This window comes from Pelobates fuscus, chromosome 7 (genome assembly GCF_036172605.1).
Source record: "Pelobates fuscus isolate aPelFus1 chromosome 7, aPelFus1.pri, whole genome shotgun sequence".
Classification (NCBI taxonomy): domain Eukaryota; kingdom Metazoa; phylum Chordata; class Amphibia; order Anura; family Pelobatidae; genus Pelobates; species Pelobates fuscus.
This window is the reverse complement of record NC_086323.1, coordinates 110876552-110897314: the sequence shown is the minus strand read 5'-3', so window position 1 is coordinate 110897314 and position 20763 is coordinate 110876552. Positions and strand designations below refer to the sequence as shown.

The 20763-nt window shown below is 35.5% G+C and overlaps 1 protein-coding gene across 1 annotated transcript in view; it reads right to left on the bottom strand.

Annotated features, from left to right (window-relative positions):
• The window catches only part of CACNA1I (calcium voltage-gated channel subunit alpha1 I), a 286325-nt gene that overhangs the window by 159942 nt on the left and 105620 nt on the right, over positions 1 to 20763 (bottom strand). Inside the window, exons 4-5 of the mRNA XM_063426399.1 lie at positions 1843 to 2002; positions 129 to 444 (exon numbers count right to left, since the gene is read on the bottom strand). Coding sequence (XP_063282469.1) covers positions 129 to 444; positions 1843 to 2002 — 476 coding nt within the window. The remainder of the gene's footprint in view (positions 1 to 128; positions 445 to 1842; positions 2003 to 20763) is intronic.

Below are 20763 nucleotides of genomic sequence, written 5' to 3'. Positions count from 1 at the left end.
TACACCTCTAAATCATATAGTGTGGATATTTAGTATGATATGATACACACTATGCTATAAAACATCCCACCATACAGAAGCATTTACCAATAATTATTATTGGTGGGGAATCCTTCACATTTATCTACCTGGAAGATGACAATCCAGGCATAGCCGATATTATCGAAGTTGATGGCACCCTTGTGAGGGTTGGTGTTGCTGGTACGGCAGACATTATAGTACTGGTTCCAGTTGACACACATTCCACTGACGTTAAACTCTTGTCGGATTGAATTGTAATAGTAATAGTCTTCTTTATCCAAGCAACACTCGTGTCCTCGATCTCTAAGTGGAGGAATCTCATGGCAACCCATGATCCCATTGTCACCAGACAAAGAACAGATAAAGGGCATCTCATCATCTTCCTCTGGTTGGTAATACGGAGGTAATGTTATGTCTCCTTTTCTGGAAAAGAAACAACATGTAATCAATATCTGTAAATTGTCTAAATGAAAATCGCTATAGACACATAAATTATGCTCTCGCTATACTCCTAATTTAAGGCAAATCAATCTGTAGGTTTCGCTCTATTCATTACTTGTAAAAATCTATCAATTACTTCTGTCCAGATATTGACAGTGTAGGATCTATTCTAAGTGAGCATGTAAACTCATTGAGCAGGGCCCTCAATCCTGTTCGTCCAACTTGTCTGGTTACAGATATTTGTCTGTTAGTCTATCCATTGTACAACGCTACGGAACATGTTGGCGCTTTATAAATACTAATACTACTAATAATAATAATAACCTACTCTGCTTACTAAGCTCTAAAAAATGCAAAAAAAAAAATCTGATTTTAAAAGATCTAGTTTCTACAAACACTGTATAACTGTTTGAAACTAGGGATTCTATCTAAGATTTCAGATGACTGGATTCTGTTTCACAAGGTAAACTTAACTCTGGTAACTGAATAGCAGTTCTAATAATGACATCTGTGAGAGAACTCCTGTTTTATAACTAGATATTCACTTATTGCTTTGAACATTCTAAGGGACTAAAAATCACTTAAAAACTGTTTTAGATTGGTACATGGCTTAGTTGTTCATGCTAGTAATCTTTTCTAGGGTTATACATTAATCTAGTTAGTAATCTCATTGGCATACAGCTGGCCATTTAAAGGGGCAGTCTAAACACTAAAATCACTTCATTTTAATAAGGTAATGTTGGGGCATAAATGCTGCCCCTGACGCCTTGCAAATGAAAACAGTTTCACTTCTGAAAAACAGCACTGTTGACATTATGCAATTTCCATGCCTACTAGTGCCTGTCAAATTGACAGCCACTAGGGTTTCAAACAAAATAGATTCAATTATTGAATCTATTTGATGACTGGTGTAAGCATGCAAACGTTGATGGCTGAATGCATGTGTGCAATGCATTTAATTCAGTGCTTCTAATAGAGGAACACCATATTGGTGAATTGTGATGATTGTCTTACATGTGCCATGTGTCTGCAATGCTTCTCTATGAGAAGCATCTGATTGGACAATAGTCATCAGCCTATTTATTTATTTCACGAACAAGGGGTTGAGCACTTTTTCTTAACGAGTGTTCCTTTTAACAATCAGGATACACTGGAAAAAAGTTGGCACAGCTTAATGTGGAGTGGATAGAGCCAACACTATGCTCAATATTCTGTTAATGTTATTACATTTTGGAAAATCTTGCTCTACTTATATGCTAAAGGATGGCTGTTTAGTAATATAATCACAACAGTGGATGGACGTCACTCTGCCTTCGGCACATCTGTCCAGTTAACGATGAGTTTATTCAGTACACTCTATATAATTTATTTCTCACTTACATGGTGAAGTTATCTTCCAAAAAACATCGATTACGCAGTAGTCCCGCCCACAGCTGCACCCCAATGATCCCAAAAATGAAGAAAACAAAAAAGCAAAGGAGAAGAACGTTCCCCAACATGGGCAAAGTGTCCAGCAGTAGATTCACCAGGATTCGCATACCTGCGGTGGAGGAGAAACAAGGAGAGAAAAAAAGCAGAGAGGAGAAAAAAAAAAGAAGTAGGTATACGAAATGAGATGGAACAAAACATAAAATGTTTAAAAGATAAAATGTGAAAAAGACTGGAACATGAACACAGAGCACACGACGTGCAAGGGAAAAATACCCATATAACAAGGAAAACTGTAATAAGGTTAATCCCGCAGCAATCCATCACTCATAGGGTAATCTCAGTACCCATATGCCCCATATAGGGCTGCCAAATCAAGATTCAATTAGTAGGAATATATATATATATATATATATATATATATATATATATATATATATATACATACATATATATATATACATACATATATATATATACAAACTAATATATATAAGTATATATAAAAATTTATGTAAGTGTATCTACATTTTTTTATTTTGCTTACTTTAGTTCACGTGGATCTGATCTGGCAGCCCTGGTCCTTAAGTAAGGATTATCAGACTGTATGTAAGCAATGAAACAGTCACAGCACACAGATGGATTAATGTGAATATTACCTATGCTGGGACCTGTCCCTCTCCATGCCATAATGTATTGTTCCAATTAACAAACAAGTCACATATTCCCTTTAAAGGGAACTTATAATTAGTGAATTTTACAGCCTTGAGTCAAACAACCCCCCTACATATGTCGAAATGAAACTGTACAAAATCTATCTATCTATCTATCTATCTATCTATCGTATCTATCTAATGTATCTATCTATCTATCGTAAAATAAAAGTCGCAGCTGATATACTGATGAAAACTATACAGATGAAAGCTCCAGGTGGGAGCTGAAATGTCGATTTATTATTTTATATTATGAATTAAAAGTTATATTTTAAATTTTTAATCATAGTCTTGGAGTGTGGTGATACCTTGATTTTGCACTTTGTTGTCTGACCAGCAACGGGCATTAGTTGTATTTAGCCAGGAGTGCAAATCTAACATATATATTGTATATATACATATTTTGTACATAACAGAAACAGGAGTACGCAGCACAGCAGGTATAGTAAACTATATAAAATGAGGGTAATAAATAGTTACAAATACAACCATCTGTATTTGTGCATTAGTGTAGAGTTTCCCTTTAATGCAAGATGCTTCTAAAACAAATTCTACAAAGCTGCGGTGGAATTCCCCCTGCAATGACTGTACATTTTTCATTGGCAGCATGAAAAGAAAAAAATCTGCTCTCATTGTCTTTCGCTGATACAATGTGTAGTGTGCAAGATCTAACCTAGGAGGCTTCTTCAAGCACTAGAAAGGAAATGCACTGGATCAAAAGATTAACACTGAGGATTTTATAGAAACTGGAAATGCACAAGGATCTAATTTGCTCCCTGTATAAATAATAATACATTAAAGGGACACTTTTTTTTGTATATATATATATATATATATATATATATATATATATATATATATATATATATATATATATATATAATGAGTTTGCAAATCTCTTGTCTGCTGCCTTTGCAAACCCTCCCCTTCTACCCCTGCTCAGACTTTCTGTAGTTGTCCAATCACAGACTTCCCAATGCAGCTCGATGAGAAGTCTTTGCAAGGCAGGTGCTCTGGGCAACTGCTGCCTCTTGAGTTCAGTGCAAATAAGCTAACCAACCCATGAAGTAACAGGACATGTTATCTGCTTGACAGTGGGATGTAACTGGTATCATTTATAAAACTGTCAATTTCTAATAAAATCTGTACTGTTTACAAAATAAAAAAATAGGACACATTCTTCACGCATTAAGCTTTTCAGCAAGTGTCCCTTTAAAGAATGGGTACCAACTCTTACTTCTTCCTCAATATGTACTTGGAGTACAACTACCATCATGACCTGCAAGCTTATGACTAGCATAGCATCATAGAAGCGGTAGTTCTCAGATACCTAGGGGGTGTTACAGTGAGAGTCCCATGTATAAGAATGCTATATGAAAACAGCATATGCATGTACGAAAGCTTTAAAGAGAAACTGTTTTTTTGCAAACTATACCAGAAAATAAAACATTGAAAATTGTCTATAACTTGAGTTAATGTTTTTGCATGTGATATTCTGTTTGCTTTTAAATGTATACCAAAGGGCAGAGCTTCTAACAATGATTGACAGGGGCAGGTGTTTCTAAATGTTAGTTTCAGACATTATAAACACAGAAGTGTTAAATAAGTAATAAGCAACATAATTAGAAATCTTGGGAGAGACAGTTCCTCTTTAAACACTTGCTGTAGGAATGTGAAATGTTGAAAGAAAACTCACTTTGTAAGCTCAGCTAGCTCAGCTAGCTCATCAAATGGCAGAACAAATAATATTTAATGAACACGTTCATAGTTTGATTGTTTTCTAATTATACAATGTAGTATAACAAAATCATTTTTGTATTTAATCTGGAAAGTTTGCTAAATGCTGGCAAAACATTAAGGAAAATATTATGCACCAAATATCCTACTATGATTTTGGAAGGATTCCAGCGCAGTATTCCACCCTGCTCTCAGTTTGTGGGCAAACAGATGGTGATATTTCATTCTCCCATTAAACTGCCTCCATTCTGTGCGTAGAAATGGGCTCCATAATTTCTATTTTTTGCTAAGAAGCTCAAACTTTCTTCAATGCTTAGGATCCACCAGAAGGATAATGTTTAGTGTAACTATAAGATGAAAAGCCCTTGTCTGTTGAATGTCGGGCACTTTCTAATTTACTAATTAGGAATTTAGAAGCTGGTAATTAGCTCGGATACAGAGAAGGGGTGGAACCAAGTGCTGATTAGGATTCCGAGAGTCCCTTTGAGCCATTGGATAATCTATAATCCTGAATTATATTCCTCTGTTATTGACTTAATACTTACAACTCCATTAAGCATCAGGAATTAACCCTAATAAAAATGTAGATGACCATGTCAATTATGATTTATATAGCATTCTACAATTTAATGACTAGACTAAGCACACTCAACAAAATCATGGCGAAACAAATCACAATGGGAACTAACATAAAAGCAATTGAATGTGAAGCACATATTTCTAAAACATATTTCGTAATAGTTGTATTCATGTTTCACTGCGATGAAAGTGCCTATAGTGCCCCTTTAATTATCCACGCTGGAGTCTGAGATGCTATATTTCCTGAGCACTCTGTTTGGAACACTGGAAGCAGTCAAGTATTCCCTGCTTAGAGAAGGGACACTCTCCTGGTTGTTGAACCCATTTTTTTTTTTTTTTTTTTAAATAATGTCATCAAGTGAGGTTTAGGGTGAAATAATAATGCAATAATAATAATAATAATAATGTCAACATGTTTAACCCCTTAAGGACCGGACTTTTTTTGCGATGTTGTACATTTGCGACAGGCATCTTTTTGACACTTTTGTGGTGGTTGTGTTTAGCTGTAATTTTCCGCTCTCTCATTTACTGTTCCCATACAAATTATATATTGTTTTTTTCAGGACAAAAGGGGCTTTCTTTACATACCATTATTTATATAATCTCATGTAATTTAATTTTTAAAAAATGAAAAAATATGATGAAAAATTGAAAAAAATACATGTTTTTTGACTTTTATGTAAAAAATCTTTTACTCATCTACAAAAGCGAATGAAAAAAACTGCTAAATAGATTCCAAATTTTGTCCTGAGTTTAAAAATACCCAGTGTTTACATGCTTTTTGCTATTTTTTTGCATGTTATAGGGCTATAGGTACAAGTAGGATATTGCGGTTTCAAAACCTATATTTTTAAAATGTATCAATAGTGACATTGTAACACTATTATCTGTCATAAATCGCTAAATAACACCCCACATGTACATATTTTTTTTAAAGTAGACAACCCAGGGTATTCAATATGGGGTATGTCCAGACTTTTTTAGTAGCCACTTAGTCGCAAACACTGGCCAAAGTTAGCGTTCATATTTGTTTGTGTGTGAAAAAAGTAAAAAACTAAATTGAACGCTAATTTTGGCCAGTGTTTGTGACTAAGTGGTTACTAAAAAAGACTGGACATACCCCATTTGCAATACCTTGGGTTGTCTACTTTTGCAAATGGTATGCCATCATGGGGGTAATTCTCATTCCTGGGCTACCATACGCTCTCAAAGGCAACGTAACCAACCTGGCCATTTTCAATGTAAAAATATGACCCATATATTTGACCCTGTAACTTTCAAAAACGCTATAAAACCTGTACATGGGGGGTACTGTTATACTCAGGAGACTTTGCTGAACACAAATATTAGTGTTTCAAAACTGGAAAATGTATCACAACAATTATATCATCAGTAAAAGTGCTGTTTGTGTGTGAAAAATGCAAAAAAAAGTCACTTTCACTGACAATATCATCGCTGTGATATGTTTTACTGTTTTGAATCACTAATATTTGTGTTCAGCGAAGTATCCCGAGTAAAACAGTACCCCCCATGTACAGGTTTTAGGGTGTCGTAGAACGTTACAGGGTAAAATACAGTGATAGCAAATTAAATTCTCTGGACTTTCGGCCTGGGTTGGCAGGCAGGTCCCTTAAATTGCAATCAATAAAATAACTTAATTATGTAAAAATATTACATAAATACGCACGTAGAATTTAAATATATATGCATATTTATATATTTTAAGTTTACGTGTATATTTATATAATTATTTATGTAATTTTGTATATGGACATATGAATAGTTCGTATTCTTTTTATTTATTTATATATACATAGATATATATATATATACAATTTCATTCTAAGTGTATTTTGATATAAATATATATATATTAATATCAAAATACAGTTAGAATAAAATTTCGTATAGATATATAATTTTTTTTTAAATTTTTATTATTATTTTTTATTTTTTTAGTTTAATTTAAATTACTTATTATTTGTAGTTTATAATAATATATATACAATATATATATAGTTATTATATATATTATATATATACACGTGTGTAATTTAATTATAAGTGTATTTTTATATTAATATATGTACATATTAATATAAAAATACACTTAGTATGACATTATATATATGATATTTAGACGTATATTATATATATATAATATACGTCTATATATCATATATATATATATACACATATATAATTATTATTTTTATTTATTAACTTTAAACTTTATTTTTTTTATGATTTTACACTAAGCAGGGAGACTGCCTGTCAGCACAGACAGTCCCCCTGCAGGCAGAGACTAGGACACCTATTGTGACCATGTGGTCGCCCTGTTGGGCGATCACATGGCCACAGGGGTCCTAATCCGCCATGGGGAGACTGTCTGGGCTGCAGGCAGTCTCCCCACACCGGGAGCACCGCCGATCGCCGCCGGGGGAACGACGGCGATCGGGTAAGTACATTGGACCGTTAGGACGGTTCAGGACCGTCCTCGGTCGGCAATGCAAAAATGCCGATGACGGTCCTGAACCGTCCTCGGTCCTTAAGGGGTTAAACTAAAAAGCTATGATCACTAAAACATTACAAATTATATATAATTCCATACGCTATAAAATGTGCAAGTAAAATCTTTCTTTATAGTTCCCCTTTAGGTCTACTTTAAGTGTTTGGACTGTAAGTTGCACCTAAAAAGACTTCTGTCCATCATGTTTAATCTTTTAGGTTAGGAGCTGCCCTGGCTTGCCTTGCATAACTGTGCTACCATGCAGCCTTCGTTTGTGTGGTTCTAGAGTAACCTGTTACCATCTTTAACAATGGCTACAGACCCCAGATTGTGTTACTGACTACTCCCTCAGATTTCAACATCTTTTCAATTTTATTCAATACAACATATTAAAAGTAGATTTTTCCTGCTAATTCCCGGTTATGTCTATTATCTTTTTAGAGACACTTTGGACCTTTGTAGATAGTAAAAGTAGTTTGCAACTTAAAATACATCGAGTTTAACCATTAAGTTTAAGATCATTAGAAGATTTTGGCAGCACTGTTAGCTATTTGATATACTCAAAGTATAATAAAAAATGCAAAAGACTAATAAGCCAAATGAAGAAGTAAGAAGATTGACAAGCTGTTGCGTTCTTGAGCAAGAACTGAGAAAGACTGGCACACCGCCATCATATGACCCTAATCATCGGTATTAGCACAAAAATATTTTTTAATGAACTATCTACATCTAGAAAGCCTCAATCATTCAAAGTAGGCCTGGCAGGCAGGCTTAGTCATTCCAGGAATTAACAGCTTCATAGGCTTCACAGGAATAAATTCTCTTTCATCAAAGTTAGAATTACATTATGCAAGATTTATTTTATTGGTCCAAAAAAAGCTCACTTTATTAGATTCAGAAAACTGACAACCGTAAGCAAGCTATGTGCTCAAAATATTTATATGGTTTTATTAAACCATATAAATATTCTAAGCACCAAAAACACATTATCTCAATGAACTGATTTTGTTACTTGACCCTGCGGCCTTTTAAAAACAGTGCTGGTTCAGTGTCATGGTTCCGGGGCTCCTGCCTAACCCCGGGCCCTAAGCAGCTCCACAAGGTCGGCTTATGGTTAATTCTGCTCTGCCACTAGTATGCTAATGGTTGACGCTGGCTGTGGCTTCAATGCTTCTCTTTAAGAAGCATTGGTTTGAATGATTTTGTTACAAGCTGCCCATTAGCAGTAGTCATCAATGTTGAAGCTTTACTTCCTTGATAGCGAAGGAGCTTACTGCCTCAATAGGGGACACAGGCGAGTCTTTTTCCCAGGTGTTTGGCAGGCGGTGGGGGCTTATAAGTGGGTTAGCATTTGTTAACGATTAACTGCATTTTTGTACATTTGTTAACGATTAACTGCATGTATTGTGCTTTTTCTGCATACATTAAACAGTCCGGGGACATTTGCAGAAACCATTTTGCACCTTTGTCTGTCCTTCCTACAGTTGTTTCTACTTCCTAAGGTTCTTTTTTTGGGTAGTACAGATACCTTGTTCAGAATACCTAGAATTATTATGCTGTTGGGTTCTAGTCGACTGTGAATTACTGTCTTTGTTGAAATTTAAAGCAAGGAAAGACTGGGCTGCAGGGAGTACTCTGACTCAGCTCTGGAATATAGCAATGTGTAAGGGTGATCTTTAAACATTTTTTTTGCAATAAAGGGACACTATAGTGTTAGGAATAGAAACATGCATCCCTAATGCTATGGTGGTACGATACTTATTTAGGTTCCAACCCCTATGTGTTAATGTTTTAAAAGGTAGTTTTTACTTGCCTTCACTCCTTTACAGGGTTGGTGTTGCCACAAATGCTGGGAGTTTTTTGTTTTTGTTTTGTTTTGTTTTTTAATAAATGCTGGGATATGTTTATCATATTTTTGGATATAAAAATCTTTAAGGTGCTTTAGATTTCGAATTTCTCATTTGTTATTCCTTGCAGACCATTTTGTTGAGTTCATTTTATTTTTGTAACATCAGTTTTAACACGTTGAAGCTATTCTCTGTTTCCCTCCAGCCAATTATCTGTAAAGAGTCACTTTCCTGCATAAAGTTTATATCCTCAAATTTAGCATATTGGAGGTCAATATTTTTTTTGTAGCTTTTACTTTAGTTTTATCTCAAATACCATTATTTCATTGCCACTGTATTCCAATGGCTTCATTTCGTTTAGGAAAAAAAAATCTTTAGATTTTTAGTTGTTAATGACTAAATTCAGATATTCATTATAGTTAAAGACTATACTTAATGTAAAAAAAAGTCCTTTAGCGGGTTCAAAAATATGTCTGCTCTTCCGCAACTTGTCCCAATATCTCACATAAATTGCATTGGTGCCATTCAGTAGCCACAAACATTTGCCTTGTGGCTGATGAAGATGCAGGTTGACTTGCATTGATGGCAGTATAAGTTGACATAACACAATCCTCTACACTAGCACTTGGTTGACTAATGCTAATGGAAGGTTTGCTGATGGAAACATTGACAGTGAGTGAGCTATTTGTTGTACTGGTAGCAAATGATGTAACAGTTGACTACATTGGATGAGGTAATTCAAAAACAGATAGAGATGGACATAGACAAGGTGGAGATGATGCAGGACAAAAGTGCACACTAGCTGGAAAAAATAGGGAACTTCTGCCTGCCTTCTCTTCTTGTAGTTACTATGTCTCATAGTCAAGTTACACCCTGGTAAATAAATGATGTCTGCAGTGGTGGGAGAAGGAGAAATATCATCAAATTCATCACTAGCACCACCAAAGCAAGAAACTCACCAGCACATGGGACTGAACATTCAGAAAAAAGGGATTTTTATTTAAAAAGACCTGCCACGCCAAGTGCAGCATTGAGTTGTGTTGTAAACTGCCACACACTGTATTGCAATTTGCAATGCTCAAGCAGTGACACTGAAGCACAGCACAACTGCAAATCAATCAACTGTCTTTTTGGCTGTCTCTCCAAAAAAAGAAACAAACAAAAAAAAAACCTTTCATCTGTAATGATGCTGTACTCTCACTGCAACACTACAATTGGTGCTGCAGCACACTAGAGTAAACACTCAAAAAAAAGTTATTTTTCTTTCTACAAAGAATTAAAACAAAGACATGTCACAGTCAGGGAATACGTGTGCAGTAAAGAGCCACATAATCTCTACTGCAAAAGTGACCACTGACATATTGTACTGCAATTTGCAAAGCAAGGAAACAGTGGCATTGAAGCACAATGAAAACCAAATAATCTGTCTCTAACATAATTATATGCAAAAAATTGAAAATAAGTACAAAATGTGTAAGTCAGTGAAACAGAGTTGGTGTAAGTGTCACTGGCAGTGGTTAGGTACATCAGTAACCTTACCACCTTACTAGTCTCACACTAGGATCTACAGCACAGGTTATATCCCACTACCACACAGGCACAGCAATGGTAAAGCATGCTGTCTCCCTCAATAACTCAAATCAAAGAATCCTGCTTGTTAATAGATAGATTTTATTTTATTGCTCCTCCCTTATCCCCCTATTTTTCACTTCTCACATTATCTGTGAATGATATCAACATTTTGTGGCTGTCCCATAACCACCAATCATCTTTTTTCCATCGACAATCTACTCTGTGCCAAAGGGCTGGCCTATTACTTAATACATTTTTACATTACTTGTTAGGTGTTTACATTATTTTCCATCACATATATATATATATATATATATATATATATACACATATATATATATATATATGTATATATATATATATATATATATATATATATATATATATATATATGATATGTTGCTATTGTATTAAATAATAAGTGTCGTGAATATGTTTATACTGTGTGTGTATATATATATATATATATATATATATATATATATATTACACACATATACACACACAACACACAGTAGAAACATATTCATGACACTTGTTCATACAATAGCAACATATCAAGTCACAGAGGGTATTGCTAGTTTAGACAAACATATCCTGAAATATGGATTAATGCTAATCAGCTTTTATGAAATCATGTGACATCCATTCTATAAATTATATCAATATATTCTCGGAAATATAAAAGCAATGAGTCCTAATGTATAATGAGTTAATAACTTGAGGAGTCAGGAAGCGAGAACTCAGTCAATAGTTATCTTTACATCTAGAAGTAGGGTTCTCCGGGCTGTGTCAAACAAGAACGAAGTGTTAACAAATCTAAGAGTTTCTTTCACAGCATATGTTCAATTATGCTGTGCATATTACATAAACATAATTATATAATGTCTAGTTTAGAATCAAAGTACCCCCACTCCTTTTTTTTTAAATATCAATTTTTTCTGTGCATGAAAGCTTTTAATAAGGCTTTCCATTCTCTAAATATTGCTTACTTTCCGTTAATGCGTTTAATGCAGCCTAGAAATATCTACATGTGTTTGATAGGCTTCCCGTCACAATTAAAACTAGTTCACGTTCGCTCTATGAAAAGTAACAGGTTTGCAGTCTGCATGATGAATTGCTTATTATACATTTTCTAAAGCAATCTAAAAAAAATTAAAAAAGTAATCCTAAATATTTTAGATCCTTTGTCTATGATACTTTAAATAAACGTTCAATTATTCATAGGCCAACAAAAATCTCCAAAATAATGTATCTGTTGGGGGAAAAAACACAACAACGAATCAAACTACACCGACCGAAAAATTTAAGTTAAAATGAAAGTTGTAAAATGGCATATTTTGTATGTCACTAAAATATATATGAATTGCACTAGAGAGAGATAGGAAATGGGAAATTTATTATAGAGAAAAAGAGACAGAGAACACGTAACAGAGAACAGTAATTTAGGGGAAAGAAACATTATAATAATAATAACAAACCACATCTCCAAGCGAGTGGTTTATTATTATCTCCAGAACAGAAAATTGCACTATTTATCCAAAACAGAATTCACCATTGTTTATCTTGTATATTACATGACAGGGTTAACAATAAGTGTTAGGGTAGGGGTTAGGCTTGTACATAGCACAAAATTGTTTCAGCCGAACTACTTCATCTGAACTTGAAAAAGATTTTGGCGTGGCCGAATTCCATATATGTGGTAATTTGGCTAGTCAGAATTTCATACAACAAAAACGTTTTAGGAAAACTAATCAGACAAAACAAAGGAGCACAAAAATTAGCTAATCAGTGTCCTGCAAAATATATACATAGTTCCTCAGGTGCTTTATTCAAGGGCCCTATTTAACCTTGCTCTGAGAAGAGCCTTGAGGAGGATTTCTCAAGTAAGTGGATTAATCTCATAAGAGCAGGCATTAGGGTGCTTGAGTAGGGCATGCCAAAAACAGCATACATTGGCATTGCGGCAAGCTTATGCTGGTGATTAGTCTATATAGCGGTTCGGAAATCGGGAATTTGGCAATCACTCAATCAGCCCATTTCAGACAAATCGCAGATGGTAATGAAACAAATTTCTAAGTGTAAAGGTTAATGTTAGAGTTAGTGTTTGGTCCAAAGTTAAAATTAATTCTAAGGGTTATGGTAATGTTTTGACTTATTGGATGTTAGGAAATCACTGGGACATACATGTTCTACTGCTGCCCAAAATGAGTTGGTGTCCGTCAAGTTTGATTAAAATCACACACATACATATATATACAATATATATTCATAAAACTATATAAGTTTGCCTATAGGCTAAACCTATATCTAAAATGCTTTAAAACATGGTTTGAAATTAATATCTTTTAACATTAATATATTTTTATTTTATCAGGCGCCCCTGCTGGCTGCCACACTTTTCTCAGGCTCCTGACCTCTCCAGGAATAATCTTAATGTTAACCTCCTTACACTCATAATTCATCACAAATATTTCAAGGATCAATATCGACTCCACATGTCACACAACTGGATTTACCATACCAAAATTTAACGGATGGCATTTCTAAACTGAGATACACAACTGATTGAAATATAATTCCACTGGACCATCTTACTACCAGGAAGAGATACCTTCAGCTGAAAATCACAAACAAGGTACATTTAAACTAAAAAAAAACGACTCACCTCCATGTGTAAATTGGGTTTTTGATTTGATCATCCATTCAGCAATGCTGAATTTATTTTTCTAAACACCAAGAAAATTAATTGATGAAAACTATTTCACTAAAACACATTGGTTTTAAACTCCTGTAATCTGACCTGCATGCATGCTCTCTTATCTGTTATCTGCAATGCAGCCTGAAGTGCAAAACCTCACACCTCACTCCTGGCCTGATTCCTATAGAGCATGGCAATGTAACCAGCCCCCACTGCTAACATGCCTACAAAAACTAGAAGCAATTTTTACTCCTTCACTGCTGAGGTAATGATCACCTATACTCCCTCATATCTGTATTCCCTAAGACCCTAAAAAGCAGTCGCTGCACTCAATTCCTTGCTAGTGGTTACCTTAAAATAACTTGGCATCTTCAAAGCGACTGACAGGGGCTGTTGTGGAGGAAAATAAAAACTTAAAGTTCAATCTCCTGACACTATCACAGCTGCTCCACCACCCGGTCTACCTGCAGACCTATTGAAGTGATTCAACCTAGAAGCTACAAAAACTGCACTATCAAATCAAGGAAACCCCTTTGTGTGATCCCCATTAGAAGACACACTGTTTCCAAAGCACAGAGCAAAAACTCAGCACCCAAGACTGTCCTATCAATCCTGCGCAATGCCTGATGAATAACAGCTATTATTGCCGACCTTATAGAAACATGCGAATTAGCGTGCATTACAGAACTATGGCTAGATGAAAATACGGGGTCTATTCTAGAGGCAGCTATGCCAGGCAATTACACGGTGTCACACCGCCCGAGACAAAATCAAAAGGGAGGTGGAGTTATGATCTGAGGAACTCTCAGACCTTTTGGCTTGCTTAATCCTTAAACACCCAAGATGGCTAATCTCTTGGGAGATTTCAACACTTGGATTGAGGACACCCTATCCCTGTTTGGGCAGGATCTCCTCAGCTTGATGAGTGCACTTGGCTTCACACAAATTGTCGCCACTTCCACCCACAGAAGAGGTCATACATTTTATCTAGTGTTCCAGTCTGGACTAGAATTGTCACCAGTAACTGTGAATCCAGTTGTTTGATCAGACCACCACTACATTCACTTCTCCATTGTATCACAATTAGCCAGACCCCAGCCTCAGAACCTGGTTCAAACACCGCTCATTAAAAGGGATGATGCCATTGGATGTAACATCACATATGGATCTAAGTGAACTAATGGGCACCTGTGAAGATCCCAGCTCCTTAGTCCGACTCTAAAACAAAACCATGAGAGCATTACACCAACAATGCACCGTGGTTTGATAGCACCATCAGAGAAATGAAGAGAACAGGCTGTAAACTAGAGAGAAAGTGTCGCAGGACACATGATCCAGAGGATAAAGCTGCTCTTACCAAACATCAAAATGAATATCAATTCAAGATAACTCAGAAAAAAATCTTCATTCTTATCACGCAAAATTGTACTCTCCCACAATAGACCCAGGCAACTGTTTTGCACAGTAGCAAGGCTCTGCAAACCAGCATGCACCAGCATGCATGCATATCCTCACCAACTTTTCTCAGGATAAGTGTGAAGCATTTGCGGTCTTTTTCAGAGACAAGATTTCCTCAATCCGAGCCTCTATCACAGCAGGCCAAACAGTTACACACCAGAACCACTACAATGGAATGCCAGATTGCCCAAGTTTATGGTCCACTTTCACAAATGTGGATATAAAGGGAGTTAAAAGAACCATGAAAAAGTTACGCCCAACTACATGTGACTTAGACCCTGCTCCAACTCAGCTTATATCTGCATGCATTGAAACACTCGCCGCAGCCCTCACAAAAATAGTGCATGGCTAGTTACAGACCAGTATTCAACCTTCCAATTCTAGGGAAATTAATTGAAAAAGTAGCGTCAATTCAACTGAAGGCCCATCTATCAAGCTTGACCATCTTTGATCCTTTCCAGTCAGGTTTCTGATGCTGCCACAGCACTGAAACAGCGCTAGTCAGAGTGTTAAATGATCTCCTTATGGCGAGGGACAAAGGTGATTACTCCATCCTAATCCTCTTGGATCTCTAAGCTGCATTTGACACCATTGACCATAGGATTTTAATAGAGTACTTGCAGCACATCTGTGGTCTAGGGGGGCACAGCTCTTAACTGGCTTAAATCTTTCCTCACTGGTAGATCACAGAGCGTAACATTAGGATCAAGCTCATCGGCACAATCAGAACTGGCCTGCGGAGTTCCACAAGGATCCATCTTGTCTCCCATGCTATTAGCAATTTACTTGCTACCACTGGGGGATATCATTACGCGACATGGCCTAAGGTATCATTGTTACGCTGATGACACACAACTCTACTTCTCCTTTGCTCCAGATACCACAGACCCAACATGCCGCATCAACAGTTGTTTAGCAGAATGGATGAATACTAGCTGGTTTAAAGTGAACCCAGACAAGACAGAGTTACTCTTGGTGAGGGGACCCCGGGCAACAAAAATATCCCATGATCACCCTGGAGCTTGGAGGCTCTGAACTCATCAGTTCATCAAAGGTAAGAAACCTTGGAGTGCTGATTGACTCTGGACGATGATTTAAACAGCAGATTTCCTCCATAATAAAATCTGACTACTTTCATCTGAAAAACATAGCCAGGATACCACACTTAATTCCACCGGATGATATGCCAACATTAATCCACGCATTTGTATCCTCTCGGCTAGATTATTGCAATGTACTTTACTTGGGCCTCCCTGAAAAAGAACTCCATCATCTTCAGACTGTACAAAATGCAGAAGCCAGACTACTGACCAATCAAGCTCACTCCTGCCACATAACACCTGTTCTCCACTCCCTGAATTTGTTTCCAATTAAATGATGTACATATTTTAAAATTGGCCTGCTAACCTTCAAAGTCTTAAACAATCATAGGCCCACAGTACCTGAAAGATCTCCTGACACCCTACATTCCATCCCGTTCACTTCGGTCAGCCAGCAAATGTTTCCTGTCAGTGCCAAGAAAAAAAAAAACTTAGGTTCCAGGGCATTCAGCCATGCCGCCCCTAACTTCTGGAACTCTTTACCGTGCGCAATCAGAGAGGCACCGTCCTTATAGACTTTTTAAAAAAAAAACTAAAGACCCACCTCTTCCATCCGGCATTCAGTCCGCTCAGATGACCTTCAGATGGCGTATGCATATCAAGCCAAAAAGCTGTATTAAAGGAACACTCTATTTTAAATAATTACTAGACTTCTGCAAGGCAGATTTTTTTTTTTTTTTTAAATTGTTGATGCAACGGTTTGACTTATCCGAATATCGTTCATGCAAATAATTCAGGAATGCCAATCCAGATGAACCAAGAAGGCGTAAAAAATGAGTCTATCACTGTACCACAAAGTATGTAGATAATATTTCCGGGTTTTGTAGAGCAACATCAGAAACATTCCATACTGTAACTTTAAAACACCATTTATATCTGTTTGATCAAAACTCACATAAATGATGAATATGTAGCTCTTCACAGTCATGTCAGTTAAAAGTCCCCACCTTATCTTGCCCAATCATGACTTCTGGCTACTTCATATTTCTAAGTTGAGATACCACTCTGACACATTGAACGGTCGAATTAATGTGTTATGCAGAAATAATTTTGTTATTAAGAATGGATGACTGTGATACTTCTAAAATTACACAATGGGTCCCTGTCAAAAAACAGTTATGGTTTAGAAGCTTTGAAGAGGGTCAATACTTGGTAGACAGCTTTAAAAAAGTTACACGAGATCTATTGAAGCAATTTACCCAAATCAAGTTTCTTTGCAGGCCTTACAACCATCCTGATTTTGGAGGGACAGTCATGATTTTTGGGTCCTGTCCCACTGTCCTGACTTTTGGGGACACCAGTGAACTGTCCCTAACCATAGTTCAAGCGCATCATTCGAAGTTTATGTTAAATGTTCAAGACATTCCCGCTTAAAATTTCTATCTAAAACGGAAATGTTGATGAAATAAATACTTGGGCAAGAATGAACAAGATCACAGAGTGTCAATCGTTGTGTTAGAAAATAAAGTGCAATAAACAGTAATGCTGCATTTTTTGAGGGTTAGTTACTTGAATTTTTAAGCAGTGAACTCTTTCAAGAACAGATTGGTAGAATATTGCATCTAATATCATAATAATGTGCAAAATGTTTGATAAGTGAAAATTATATATCAAAATATTAATCTTTACAAACCCACTAAATATGGATAAAGTTCCATAATGCCTTAATATAAATTGTCTTGGTTGAAATATCACACTGAGATATAGTCAGGTATGTATTTAAAATGTATGTGATGTTCCTATTAAATATTTTATTGATGATGAGGTTTTTAAGGGGAGAGGAGAAAAATGAATGACCCGTTTTGAAATTGCTATACAAGTAGAAATCGAATCATGGTCATGACCACAAAAACCACAGATTGGTGTAAATTAATGGCAGCACGTAAAAATATGTTATAAAATAATTAGTATGTAGGTTAATCTCCAGTAAGAAAAAAAACATGGAAAAATAAAAGATTCAGCAGAGTCTAAAGCATACGCATTTAATCCCAATGAATGCTGAATTAGGTTTGAAACTGCCAGAATTATTTGGCAGACTATGCATTTTTATGGTCATAATATTTGACTAAAATATATTTTTCATCTTAGATAAACGTTTTATATAATCTCAGTAGATCACTATCTTGTTACATGTGGCCTTTGCTAATTTATAAATGCTCGACTATAATCAACTTAACTCAAACCATGCAGTTTCATTAGCTTCTATGTTCAAAGCCTTGTTTAAAATATAACATGGCAATTATTGGGATAATGGATTATACTATGTAGGTATGGGCCAGGGATAGGCAACCTTCGCCCTCCAGATGTTGTGGACTACATCCCCCATAATGCTCTAACACCATAAGACTGGCAAAGCATCATGGGAGGTGTAGTCCAAAACATCTGGAGTGCCGAAAATTACCTATGACTGGTATAGGCTATAGTGGAGTCTCTGAGAAAGTGACCCGGAGAATTGCGAAACGCGTTAGGCAATAGAGTGCATCATTGATACAATCCACATTGTTGGTGAGGAATTTGCTCACTCATTTTTGGTAGCTGTACAACGGACCTTTTCCTAGGTATACATCTATCTCACTATCATTTATTTTAGTTCATAGTGATATATAATACATACTCTTTGTAACTTTATTGACTTTCCTCTGTTGAGTACTTTAGTATTTTAGAAACTGGTGCTTTGCTTTAACTGGAAGTTACTTAATCATGCAATATCTGACATCTCTTGCTATAGTGTTTTCAAGGGACTCCCTATTGGAACTTGAATCACATATTTGTTTGACACGGTTTCATTACTATTGTTTACACAGTGTATTTATATTGGACTCTTTTCCATTTTATTTACTCCTGCATCTTTTGCTGACTTTTCTCAGTTTTTCTGGGTCCTTGCGACGCACATTGATTTTATATTAGATTTTGTATCTTTCCCTTATAAAGTTTTATGTTATTAACGTTTGATGTGTTGTATTTTTATTCTTTATTCATTGTTTTTAAATTATTTTTTGCACCCACTGACTTTATAAAAAAACATACATTGTTTGTGCATATATTGCTGCTATATACCTTATAGTTTTTAATCATCATATTCTCTCTAAATATTAGCTGATGGATATTTTTGATCAGTTATCTAATGTTCAATCTAAGTGTTGTCTAGGTTTTGTATGGTTACCTAGTCTTTTCCAGTTTTGAGAGCGATATTTAGTTGGTAATCTCTCCCAAGGTAGTTATTTTTTTTTCTTCTCTACCATGTATTACTTTGATTCTTTATAGTGGAACCATAGATAGATATAGATATAAGATACGATTGTAGGTTAGACAGGCAACGTCTTCCGCTAACCTTTTCTTTGTTTCTTAGCAAACAATCTTACATTTTAGCATCAGCTTGCATTGTGCCTGTAATTCGACATCAATTGTTATTTCGAATAGTTTGGCTAATGTGTTTTGCGTACGACGGATTTTGCCAAGTATTTCTAAATTTTCTCATACTTATAGGTACATAACGTCTCTGAAATAGGGCTCCACTGATTTGCTTATTAACTGAAAGGTAGGCTTTTTGAAATGATAATTTTTGAGATTATCAGGAATCTTTGAAATCCATTTTAAAAAGGCCAGTAAGTTTTCTGGAACATCAGCTGTTCAATAATGTGTGTCTGACTGTCATATAACCCAGAATCATGAGTCTGTCTGCTGGCTTTGCTTCCCTGTTATACAGTCAGTATTCCTGCTAAGCTCTTGGCTGCCAGAGCAAATCTTTTTCTTCAGAGATAACAAGCAAATCAGTGGAGACTGAAGGATTAAATTGAAACTGATAGAGATGGACAGAAAAAAAGAAAGACAGTATGAGGCAAACAGTTGAAAAGATACAAGAAGCTAAAGGAAGAGAGAAAGGGTAGGAGCCACGGAGGCTTGCAAGCAAACAAAAAATACCATAGGTTGGTCATGACTTCAGCACTGATAGATAGATAGATAGATAGATAGATAGATAGATAGATAGATAGATAACAAGAGAGATAGAAGATAGATAGATAGATAGAGAATGAGAGAGAGAGATAGATAGAAGATAGATAGATAGATAGATAATGAGAGAGAGAGAGAGATAGATAGAGAACAAGATAGATAGATAGATAGATAGATAGAGAACGAGATAGATATATAGATAGATAGATAGATAGATAGATAGATAGATAGATAGATAGAGAACTAGATAGATAGATAGATAGATAGATAGATAGAGAACGAGATAGATAGATAGATAGATAGAGAACTAGATAGATAGATAGATAGATAGATAGAGAACTAGATAGATAGATAGATAGATAGAGAATGAGAGAGATAGATAGATAGATAGATAGAGAACTAGATAGATAGATAGATAGATAGAGAACTAGATAGATAGATAGATAGATAGATAGATAGAGAACTAGATAGATAGATAGATAGATAGATAGATAGAGAACTAGATAGATAGATTGATAGATAGATAGATAGATAATGAGAAAGATAGATATAGATAGATAGATATTTAGATATATAGATAGATAGATAGAGAACGAGATATATAGATAGATAGATAGATAGATAGATAGATAGATAGATAGATATATAGAGAATGAGAGAGATAGATATAGATAGATAGATAGATATTTAGATAGATAGATAGATA